Genomic DNA, 12,793 nt, shown 5'->3' on the forward strand with positions numbered 1-12,793 from the left:
GCAACAGCGAAGCATTTCAGTTCTTTTCTTACAGGCAGTTTTGATGTGTGATACGGTCAGAACATTTTTGTGAAAATTATTCAGAAGAAAATAAAAATCTTGTCTATATCCATGTGCTATTCTTTTTTATTTATTCTTCGTCTCAGTCTTATTATACACATGTAGCATTGAGGTTAAAAATCCAGTGTCGACGACACACAGGAGTAAATAAAATACGTAAAACACAAAAATAATGTTTCTAGTTGTTTGAGTAGAATTTAAGTGTGTAATAAGTGATTTGATACATTAATCTTTTAATTTACTGGGCTTTCTGTTAACATATTACAAAAATTGTCTGTAAATAGAAGTCTTGTTAGGTTGAGTTAACGTATTCTAGAATAATCCTTATATCAAAAAAGAAAAATGAAAAGGTCAAGTTCCAAGTCTGAAAAAATACTTCACTTCATCCGTGTCCACACAACTCATAAAAAGTCTCCATCTGCTCGGGTTTATCAGTGATTCAGGTCCGTACGAGAGTGGAATCAGCTTCCACCTCCCGGCTGACCTTAACAGTTTGAATAACCCTTGTTGCTTCGGAGATTCACTGGCGCCACTCACGTATGAGGCAACTATGTATTTTACTCTGGTAGGGGGCTAATGCAGTGTGATTGGATCAGGCTGGCTGACACACTGTGTGTGTGGTGGTGATCTCAGCGGAGCATCTGTGGATGATAGGGGTCAGTGACACTGCTTGTTTCTTGCTGGGCAGGAGCTCTCGGAGCGGACAAACGGCTGGAACACAGGTCTATGAAAAACGACCCGCGGCTTTCATCTGTCCATCATTACACATACACAGCATGCATTTACAGGCACAAACACATTTGTACGCATGTCTGCTTTGTGTGTGAGCAGAATTCTATGGGTAATGAATGATCTGCTTCAGTTTTTCTCGACCAAATCTTCATTTATGACTCAACATCCATCCATCCATTATCTGTACCGCTTATTCTTTAGAGGATAGCGGGGGAAGCTGGAGCCAATCCCAGCTGGACAGGTCGCAGGGCCATCATATAGAGACAAACAACCATATCTATGGTCAATCGAACCATAAGCTGCATATCTTTGTGGGAGGAAGCCGGAGTAACCAGGAAAAACCCATGCCGATATGGGGAGAACTTACAAACTCCACACAGAAAGATCTTGGCCAAGCGGAGACCCCAACAAGGAACCTTCTTGCTTTGAGGAAACAGTGCTCACGGTCACCTTTGCAGCTGAGTCAACATCATGTTCTGTCCCAAAACCTCCTTCTGGGTAGTGATTGGGTTATCACCTACATTTCACGTCTCTATCCATAAAGGTTATCAGAGGAAGATACTTTCTCTTTCACCATCTGTTGTGTTCTCCAGTGATCTGACTAGATATGAAGTGAAATGCTGTCCCAAATAAAATCAAGCCTTTTAAACTGCAGTTTAAATTTCCAGACTTGAGGCCAAGGCTGTCTTGGCCGACAGCTGTTGCATATTTGCTCCTCTTTTCATCGATCACAGGGAATAAGGAAGGCAAGGAGACACTCTTGGCAGGGGGTTCATCTATGTTAGTGGCTTTAGACTTTCATGGGTAATGATGAAGCACAGACTGCTGGACTAGCAGGGCACAGATATAAGGTTCGGATAGATCCCAGGTACACACAATAAACAACCCCATTACAAAGAGCATAAACATTATTAAAACTGACTTTCCAATAAACCATACAAAGGAGAATACCTCATCTTCATAGTGTAAGTTGGAAATCATGGATATTGCCGGTGCCAAATGTTAAGACAATATCTTAAATTTAATATTCGTCAAACTGGATGTGTTTCTTAATCGTGCATCTTTTCTAATAGAGGGATAAAGAGGCCCTGTGTGTGTCATTTTTCCATCAGATTTAAAAGGTTTAGCTTTGTTTGTGTGAGGGGTTGAGTGTTATCCTCCAACCTGGCAGCCAATTTACATAAAGCACAACATTTTATTCTTTCCTGTCTCACCTGCAATTACCTCATTTATCTCTCAAACTGAATCTGCTAATGTCTGAGGTGAAATGCTCTGTATAACAAATATTTCCAGCCTCTTTGACCCTGTCTGGTTCAGTCATTGTGGAAACATGTTGTGCAGCCGAGCACTGTCCATACGTACAAACCCTCGATTTAAATTCTGCTCATGTTCCCCAGGTTTCCAAATATAAAATAGGTGCGGCAGAACTTTACAGACTCTGCAGCAGAGTTGTGGGGAAAAGTGTAATAAAATAATGCATGAGGCATCTCATATATTTCTCTTTGACTTAATGGTGCAGCCATGAAAACGTCTTGTGTTTGAATATTTCCCTGACTGTATAGGTGTCATGTACTGTAGCTTTAATGAACTGTTGAATGGGTTCTTACTGAACATACAGTATATTTTAATGCAGGGTGGAATCTTTACAGCTACTTCAGGGTAAATTTAATGACCAGTCAAACCAGAGACTCAAAGCTCCACTATCAAATCACGTAGGGAAGGTTTTACTTCTGTCTGCTGTAGCATTTTGCCTTCACAGAAATAAAAAAATTAGATATTTCAAAATAAAATTAACCAGTGTTCAGCTTTTGAAAAAAGTTGTTTCAAGCCAGACATAAAAAATATAGAGGATCTGGATTGTGGGACAGCAAATACTACACTAGGACGTTCTTGAATATACACAAACACAGACATGAAGAGATTTTTACCTTCCACACATGAAGGTCTGGTTCTGGTGGTGCCGGCAACCTGCCCCGGGAAACAGGAACACTTGACAGTTTGAGAGCGCTCCTCAATCTTATTCTTATTACAGCAGCGATGGACGGCCACCACTTCACACGTCCCCTGCTTCACCTGGTACGAGACTGAGAGAGAGAGAGGCATAGAAAGGAGAGGAGAAGGGCATTATTTGATAGAAATTCATAGACTGTAAAAATGTGGTTTTTTGCTATTTTGAGTTTGTTGTTGCCAAAAAACGTGGTTTAAGTCAAATGTTGTTCTGCAAAAAACAATCAAGTTCTCTGACGATCACACAAATCTGCTGAATGATTCTGTTTTGTATTAAATCCTCCCTTTCCAGCCTCATACTCTTTGATTCATAAATAAAATCTCTTTAGTGATACTTTGCTTTTATTCTCAGCCCAGTGCCCTCATTATCTACATCACAGAGGCTGCTCTGTTGTTGTCAGTGTGCGAAGGGGAAAAAAAGAGAGCACAAGACATGTTGACAAAAACAATCAATCTCCTTGGATTCATTTCAGACTAAATGAGCCACTTGATCAGACATGCACATTTTACGAGGAAGTCATGTGGTGGAACAACCTACCAACAGAACCTGGCCAGAACCCATCATTATTAAGTGCATGTGTGTGTATGCACCGTTACACATTTATATGTCTGCTCTTCTCGTCATGTCTTTGTGGTGTCTGTGTATGTGTATGTTGGCTTCTGCATACCCGCATAGTAAAATCGTTTGGCCCAGAATAGGCCCACATGCGGCCCACATATGGCACTTGGGCAGTTCGCCCCTGTTTGCCAGACCTGGGCCATTAGTAATCCAAAGTAATACTGCATGTCAACCAAAGGTGTCGAAGGTGGCCCGAATTTGTTTTGTGCTATTTGGGCCATATTCCGTATTTACCACTTTGGCTTCACAACCAGGTTACACCTTGCCAAGAGCACCGCATTTTTGCCAAAAGTGACCCACATTTGTTTTGGGATATTTGGACCACTTTAGTCTCACACCCATTCTGTCCAGGCCACAAGAAGGCCAGAGGTGCCGCATCACTGCCAGACGTGGCCCACTTGCGTGTAATATCTGGGATTTGGATGTGTGTTCCTGAAAGTCATATTTTTTATGAGGATAACTGCTTTTCTCCTGACACCGCCAACACATAAACGGCGTCTTATCTCCCTTGATCATCTCCGCACTTCCACGGGGAGCTCGCTCTGTTTTTATGGTGACATACGCCCGACAGTAACGGGACAGAAGGTCATGTTTGACTTAAAGTTTTAACCCAACGCTGTCTACCTGCTGGCAAAATGCATCTTTATGTGTGTGTGTGTGTGATGTTACTGAAATAATACGCTTTTAATCGGAATCATTTATGTTAAGTCTCACTTGATTAATGTCGCAGAGGGAAATGCCTCTTGTTAAACAGATCAGCAATCTCCACGAGTGAAAATATGAATACGGCTTTGCACTGATAATAAGTACCTGTACGGGCATTCACATAAAGTGTGTAGCAGTTGACACCTTTATATCTGCCTAATGTGCATGAGCATAATGTGTGAAAAAAGGTTAGAAATCTGGGCTGCAGTGTCTATGCTAATGTCACATTTTATTCAAGCACATTAAACCCATGAATCTCTCAGGAGGAAAGATTTTTTGTGGCCACCTAAAGAAAAACACATCCACCACAAATGTTGGGTAAAATGTTTAGTTAATACAATCTGTGCTTATGGCTTCTGAACGGATTTCAGCCGCCTTATCTTCACTCTCAAAGCTTGTCGTGCACTCCGGAGCGTCGCTGGCATCGTTCTCTGGGCACAGCAAACCCTGCTGGTGACATTACTACCTATAAGCCTCTTTACAGCCCTGGGAAAACCTTGGTTATACTGTATCATAAGCCCAGATTTCATTTATGTACGTGACTTTACCCAGACTCCAAAACTTTTCATGCTCAGCTGAATGAGCTTTGCAGGCAAGACACAAAAGTGCACACACACACACATACACACACTCACTGCTGCAAACACACACACACACACAGCACACATTCACACTCTGCAATGGGTTCCATTTCTTCAGGCCATGGCCCCTCTCATCCTTTCTGATTTAAAGTTTGTTTGTTCTCTTCTCCAGAGAGCCCCATCAATGATCCCTGGCTCTCTGAGGGTGCCCCTCCGCTATCATCCCTCCACTTTCATTTCCCTCACTTCTCTGTCTCAGGCTCTCCCGAGGCTGGAGCAGCTGCCAGATTACACCCCCCACTACCCCCTGCCCTCCCACACAAACACATACAGCCTATATCTACAGATAGACATCTAGAATAGACGAGAACAGAACTCAATGAGATAAGAAATTTCAGTTTTTTTTAGCTCTGATGGGGAAAAAAGTGAAAGTGTAGTTCAAATACGATCAAATCGCCCTTGTTTTAATCAGACTCAAGCCCCCATTATCATATTGAAATTAATTCAGTGGTGCCTGGGTAAAAGCCCCCTATCTCAGAAACAGGCAGCTTGTTAGTGAGAAAGAGAGAGCGAGGGACAGAGTCATGCAGGAGGAGGAGAAGCGGTGTCACAGGCAGCAGAACGAACAAAGAGCGGCTCAACTCCCGTTAGCGTAATGAGGTCAGAAGGTTCACAGGTCTCCGCTATCTACTGCCTACATCTGAGCTGAAGCCTCTAAAGGTGTGTGTGTGTGTGTGTGTGTGTGTGTGTGTGTGTGTGTGTGTGTGTGTGTGTGTGTGTGTGTGTGTGTGTGTGTGTGTGTGTGTGTGTGTGTGTGTGTGTGTGTGTGTGTGTGTGGGGTGTGTGTGTGTGTGTGCCTTCATCAGGGAGCAAACTGCATGTAGAAACATACTGATGATGTTTTGTTGGCTTGTAAATATCATTAACTGTAATAAAAGGATTAATAAAGTATGATCAGGTACTTTTTGCTGTATTTCTGGAATATGAAGTAACTCACCTCTGTAAGATTTATAAAGTACTGAAAAGTTCAGATATCCAGCAGATAAAACAAAGCTGTAAAAAAGTTGTATTTTCTAGTTTCCTGTGTGGGATGGTTGTTGCTTTTCCAACTGTGCGTGTCTATATCACCACTAGACATACATACATTTAATATTTTCAACTGTCTCCAGTTCAGTGGTGAGGTGAAAAAATGTTTGTGTGGTGTCAGAGAAAAGTGAGTAAAGAATAAAAGCACGCTGTTAGCAGTAACAGAAGTCTTACTTACACTACCGCTCTATATCCCTGGCATTCACACCTTTTTTTTGCTTTAATAATGGAAAGCTGACATTCTCTCGCAGGCAACGATCAACGTATTGCGATAGTTGAAAATAGTCAGATCATTTCTAAAATAACTAGAATGGCACCCAGCAGAGCTCATACCTCACACAAGACCCACAGCAGTCCCCTCACATTCCATCAAGTCGCACCAAATTGCACACACTCATAAATATCAGTCCCCTGAATAAGTCTGAATTTTTCATCAAGATCAGTGAATTATTCCCTGAGAAATCGTCCAAAAAAGTTTAGTATCACTTAAAAAAGACAAAAGTGTCAACAGTTCTCATTGAAAAAAGTAGACAAAAATAGTTGTAGTTGTCAAAAATGCCCAGACTTTTTGTCAGACAAGAAAAACAGGATAAGGTTTACCAGATATCTGAAAAACTAACGAGTGCATTTGACACAGTAAGACCAAATAAAGTAGAGCGCATATCTCTGTCTAGGCCTAACAGTCCCCTTAAATTGAATCAAGCTGCACCAAATTTCACAGACTCATAGATATCAGTTCCCTAAATGTGCCTGATTTCATTTTCATCAAGAACCAGGAATTATTCCCCGGGAAAATGGTTGACATGTTGAAATCACTGTGTTATAAACCTGGATTTGCACCAAAATGAATGAATGAGTTCTTCCCTGATCCATAATACATCCTTCTACAATGTCTCATGGTAATCCATCCAGTAGTTTGTATGTAGTCCTGCTAACTACTGAACTAACTAACTGACTAACTACCTTACACAGACTAAAGCATATCCTCCTTGGTAGAGGTAATAAAATAACATTTGTAGTTTGTTAGAGTAGACACTTCCTAAGCTAAAGTACACATCGTAGGTGCATCTATGATTTATAACCTTAAGCATCCAGGCTATTTAATCGATAAACAGAGGTTGAAGAGCTATATAGAGTTTACAGTCAAAAACTATCTTATGTGGGAGGAATCAATTCAAACCCATCCACCCCTGCTGCCTCGAATCTAGACTTTTCTTGTCTTTATTGCAAAACACGCTTGTCTGGGATACTGTTAGTATCTTTAGTGTACATTGTCTCTGTCTTCAAACATGCTGGAAAGAATAAGTTGGACATGTATCTTACACAACCAACTTGTTAAATGTTTCATGCTCAGTGCAACAATACTGAAATACAGGAATTTGTCATTAGAAGGACCTGATTACTTTTTCTGTAGCAGACTGTTACTGAGAAGGGAATTATTCAAGATGTTCATTATTTGAGGAGTAAAAATCACAAAGTCAGGTCAATATCTGACTCCAAATCCAAAAAGTCTGATCGGAGCTGGAACTCAGTGAAGTTGTTTGGTTTTCCCTCCCACAGCCTGTGTTCCGAGAGCTGCAGCCTCTCACCCCTCATCTGCTAATGATACTTGTGTTGAGCAGTCCCCCCACCACCACACACTCACCCACCCCATAGCTATTTACACATAATAACAGTGTATCTAATGTCTCAGTGCTGCCTTTAAACTCTACTGTTATGGCCGTCTCAGTGTAATAGAGCCCTGCACACGCTGAGATGAAAAGACTTCTCAAGCATGGCTTAACGCTTCTATTCCTGTGGCGGCCAAAAGGGAGGTAGGGGCGTGTGTGTGTGTGTGTGTGTGTGTGTGTGTGTGTGTGTGTGTGTGTGTGTGTGTGTGTGTGTGTGTGTGTGTGTGTGACAACAAACTTAGTTACCTTGAACCGATGGGTTAGCCAGGCGTTTGATGTATTCTGACAGACACAGGCAAGCAGGAACAACTGTGCAATTTATCAAAATGCCGTGTCTTACCCTCGTCAATATCTGACAAGCATGTCCACCGCTCTGAAAGACCTGGCGAATCTGTCAGAGGTGGCCAAGACAGGAACCCACTGGTAAATTTCAAGGCAGCAAGATTAGAAAGATCAGCTGCGTGGGACAAGGTGACAATGACGTCAAACATATATTCTCTAATATAAAGCAACATATTCACACTGGAATCTCCAAACCTTTTGAAACTCTAACCTTTTTTTTTACCTATTTTCTTTATAAATTTTCCCTTTTTAAGTCCAATCACTCATTTCCCTTCCTTCCCCTGCTCCGCTGCACAATGCCCTCCTTATCCAGGTCCGCCACAGCCCATCAATCCTGCAGACATTATCAGGGCTTAACAGGCCCACGTCAGGCATCACCCAGCTTTATGCAAATGGCCATTACAAGTTGCTGGTACGAGTACTCAGGTGCTACGAATTCCAAACAAAGCCTGCTCGCTGACGCCTGGTCAGAGCTGTTATTTTTTAAGGAGACTTAGATAACAACAGACTGCAATCGAGTACGCTTGCATGGACATACATACATGTAGGTGTTGTGTAAGATGTGTTTACAAGCATGCTTATATTTAAAGAATGAATATGACAAAAGCCTTGGCAGTAGCACTTTTCATGCAGAAATATCCTGGTATGCATTCTTCACATGAGCCGAGGTGAATGCAGAAACACTGAATGAAGAAGTGTACGTTTCTGGTAACACAAGACGTCTTCTGTGATTAAAAGTATATTGAACCAAGAAACCAAACAAAATGTAAGAATTTCTAATCACTCTGTAATGGCGCTATACAAATAATAATAATAAGAAGAAGAATTGAATAATTTCCACACATTAGTAACTGACCAATTGGTCTCAGATAATTTCATTCAAAATGATAAGAAGAGAAGCTCATGAGAATTTCAGTGGAAACTTGCTCAGAAGCAGAGCCATGAAAACACAGTTATTTTAGCTGTATCAATAAGAAACAACACGAAAGGTCGAAGTGCATAATTTGTAAATTTGTGTTGCGTTACATCGACACCTCCTGGAATGCAATGTACTGTGTGACCTGCTTATGAATAGTTTCTTGTCATGAAAAAGGACTAAATGAATAGTGATAAAAAATCAATAGGTGTGTTAATTTGCATTCTCTGCCATAGGTTTCATTTCTGCACAGCTTTGTTTTATCTAAGTGAGAGGACCAGCTGTGAAAATGGCTGTGAGAGGAATGAATGCATCTGTTGATCATGTTTGATGCTCCACTGTTATGGACCTGGATGTGCCATTCTGTCTGTGCTTTTACCTGCTGCGATGTGTGCGAGAATATTAATTATCTCCCTGTTATTGTCTTAAAAGCGCTAGTGCAAGGGGTCATAGTAGCTACAAATCCATATATGCAATTAGTTTTATTATTACTTTTCGAATTTTAAATATATATGCATTACTCAGAATCTACAGGTCACATAGAAAGCAATGTGAATTGGTGGAGAAACAGTTTTTTAGATAATTTATGCAACATTGAGAGACACAGTAACAGTGAGTGGAGGAAATGTTCGATGGCTCATTCAACATTTTTTTATACGCCTCAGAGTTCTGCTAGAAAATAAAAAAAGCAGATGCTATGTTTTAACAATAAATTAATGTGACAGCTGTCAGTCTTATCATGTCTGAATGGTTAGTTGGCATTCATTCCGCCCATTCCCATTTGTTTTTGAGGTGAGTTTCTTTACGATGACAGATTGCCATTGAAAATGACACTGACTAAATGAGACTAAGATTTTTTTTAAACAAAATATTTCCAGCTGAGCATTTTTTGACCTCTAGAGCCACCATGTGGCAGCAGAAGGTACACCACCAGGAGGATGACTCAAACAAATGCCTCACTGACCTGCACAGAAAAACAACACTTAAGTGGGAAACAAAACAAATCTACAATCTAGCAATCGTAAAGCACCGGCAATTATTTTTTGGCCTCAAACCGCTGTTTGTGTTTTGTGTCGACGTCCACAGCCAAAGTCTTCAACTCACACTAATTAAAGTAAACCCTCCACCAGTCGGTTTTGGGAGAGAGCCCCCTTGTTCCACAGCGCAAGTGAAACAAGGAGGGGCTGGTACCCAAACTGACCTTCACAATACACAGGGCCTGCAATTAGTAGTGTCCCTGCCGTAAGCACGCTGCCTCCTCTCCGTCAAAAGGGAAACTAATACCATCACTCACTGCACAGACTGGGCGCTGGTAGCATTTCCATGGCACGTAAAGGTCACCTTGCAAAACACGAGCAGAGAGAGCAAAGAAACCGAGAGATAATTAACGGAATTGTCACAATTAAGTTCAAGGAAGAGGTGGCTTGGGAGGTTTGTCGCCAACAAATCTAAGTTTGAGATCTTGTGTGACTCAGCACAACTGTCCCAGTAGCCAGCCCCAATAAATTATTAACATATGACTGTAATAATGACTGTACTGGTCATTTTGGGGGGTTGGGGGAGGCATGTCGCCATCACCAATGGAAATCAAAGATAGAAGTGTGTGTGTGTGTGTGTGTGTGTGTGTATGTGTGTGTCTGTGTGGTCTAGGTACAGTATTACTCATGTTGTGGGTTTGTTTATGCAGTCACATTATGGTGACAAAAAACAAGTCCAAATAACATAACTCACAAAATGTTGAAGTGCAGACAAGTTTAAAGGTTAGGTTAAGGTAGGTTTTAGGGTTAGACATGTAGTAACTATGTGTGTGTGTGTGTGTGTGTGTGTGTGTGTGTGTGTGTGTGTGTGTGTGTGTGTGTGTGTGTGTGTGTGTGTGTAGGGTGGGGGGCTTGCAGCTTTGCATATTTTAGACATTGGCAATTATGAGCCTGAGGATTAGAAGTCATGAGCCTCTGTGGCCTCTTCTACATGACACTTACGCCTGCTTTGAAACAAAGAATCAGGCCAGTTGAGAACAGCATCACCTCTGACCTCCTGTAACCAGATCACAGATCAGACAACAGCCACACTGATCTGTTGACAGCTTCTACGGTTTAAGAACCATTTGTATCCGTTGGGGCTCGAGGATTCAGAGGGGGGTGCTTATGCATCAAAGCCCAAAAACAAAGTCTCATCTGGATCACGTTCAGTCACACTGTGGGTCATTGCAAATTGTCTCTGAGCCCTCCTCCAGGTTGGGGATGACTCAGTCTGCGACAGGCTCAAGGAACATGTGTTGTACCTCTGCAGTGACAGTGTAATTAACCTCTCTTGGTCATGGGAAGGGTGTAGGGGAGGGGGTTCGGAGCGAGACCTGGTGTACCTGTCGGTCCCCGATGGTTACGGTTGCCAGCAGACACCGGGTCAACACTGAGCATCACCAAGGCAACGAGGAAGGCCACCTGCAAAGGCCAAGCTGACCTCCGCCACAGTTTCATCCTGAGAGAGAGACAGAGCGGATGGAGAGAGAGAGAGGGGGGGCATAGAGGAGAGCAAAGGGGGACGAGAAAAGAGATTAGGACCAAGACCAACACCACCACCCAAAACACACGCACACACACACACATACACACAGAGCACAGCACAGCATAGCTCAGCACAGCATAGCTCAGCTCAGCACAGCTCAGCACAGCACAGCACAGCACAGCACAGCACAGCACAGCACAGCACAGCACAGCACAGCACAGCACAGCACAGCACAGTACAGCACAACGAAGCACAGCGAAGCACAGCAGACAAAAAAATATTGCCTTCCGTACAAGCAGAAACAATGTGAGAGTCGAGCTGGGAAAGGTCAAAGGAAAAAGTGACAAGCTGGAGAACAGAGTAGACCCGAGGAAATGTTTTCTTCCAGCACAGACACACACAGAGTTCTGCTCTGCCTATTACATAAGGATTAACTTTTTCGGTTTTACGATTTTCTTAGCAATCGAACTTTATGAGTCCTGACAGGTTGAAATAATATTAATAATAATATATGTACAAAGGCTACACCTATTCATTATTTTCATTGTTGTTTGTCGATTACATTGCAGCTTATTTCTTTATTTATATTTACACCCAAGGCCAAATTACAATACATCATATATGCAAACACATATAATTATTAAATATACAATAATTAAAGAAAAACCAAGGGTTAAAATCTGATGAGTGAGGGATACATAAGATGTTTGTCAAAAAATAACGAAAAACATGATTTCAGAATTTTCCCAGACTGATGAGTGATCTCTCTAAATAGTTTGTTTCGACCAACCTATAGTTAGTTCAAAACTAAAATATATTCTGTTAAACATATATTGAAAAAGATGTTGATACAGAGGTTGATTTCCTTTGCTTGAAAAATAACTGAAACGATACCTTAGAAAAATAGCTGCTGATCAACTGTCTGTTTATTGATGCTGTTTTAGCTCGATTGTTGTTTTGTTTTTATTTCTGATTTAGTTTTTAATAACTGAAGGCATTTTTCAGGAAAGAAAAATGTGAATATTTTATGATTTTCTCAGCTTCATATTCATAACAATACAAGAACTTTGGTTGTTTTTCTGGGAACTTAACTATTTATGACATTATATTAATTCAAAAATAAATGAATCACTGATCAAAAATAATCATGAGCTTTGGACTATATGGTTTAAGAAGTTTTAGTATCTTGTTCTATTCCCCTGCGATCGTGTGTGTGTCACAGGACGTCATCTCACCTGTTGGTCGTCTCAGTCTCTTTTGATCTCTCTTCCTCTGAGTAGCTCCTCTATGGACAGGGAGTACAGGCCATGGCTGCATTCACCCACACCTCAGCTCTGTGTCGCCCTCTGCTCTTCCTCGTCTTACTCCTGTTTCTCCTCTTCCTCCTCTCAAACAGAAGAAGCCCCTATAGAGAGAGGACGTACAAAGATATGCAGTCAGAGAGGTCGGTCTGCCCAGGGGTTTTCTCAATGGCCTCAAATGGTCTTGTATGAAGGTCTGACACGCACACACACACACACACACACACACACACACACACACACACACACACACACACACACACACACAC

General features: G+C 41.6%; 1 protein-coding gene across 1 annotated transcript in view; it reads right to left on the bottom strand.

Annotated features, from left to right (window-relative positions):
• The window catches only part of tafa4b (TAFA chemokine like family member 4b), a 36,341-nt gene that overhangs the window by 10,336 nt on the left and 13,212 nt on the right, over positions 1-12,793 (bottom strand). Inside the window, exons 2-4 of the mRNA XM_035152427.1 lie at positions 12,459-12,628; positions 11,081-11,196; positions 2,721-2,876 (exon numbers count right to left, since the gene is read on the bottom strand). Coding sequence (XP_035008318.1) covers positions 2,721-2,876; positions 11,081-11,195 — 271 coding nt within the window. The 5' untranslated portion in view covers position 11,196; positions 12,459-12,628. The remainder of the gene's footprint in view (positions 1-2,720; positions 2,877-11,080; positions 11,197-12,458; positions 12,629-12,793) is intronic.

Source organism: Hippoglossus stenolepis, chromosome 3, assembly GCF_022539355.2.
Source record: "Hippoglossus stenolepis isolate QCI-W04-F060 chromosome 3, HSTE1.2, whole genome shotgun sequence".
Classification (NCBI taxonomy): domain Eukaryota; kingdom Metazoa; phylum Chordata; class Actinopteri; order Pleuronectiformes; family Pleuronectidae; genus Hippoglossus; species Hippoglossus stenolepis.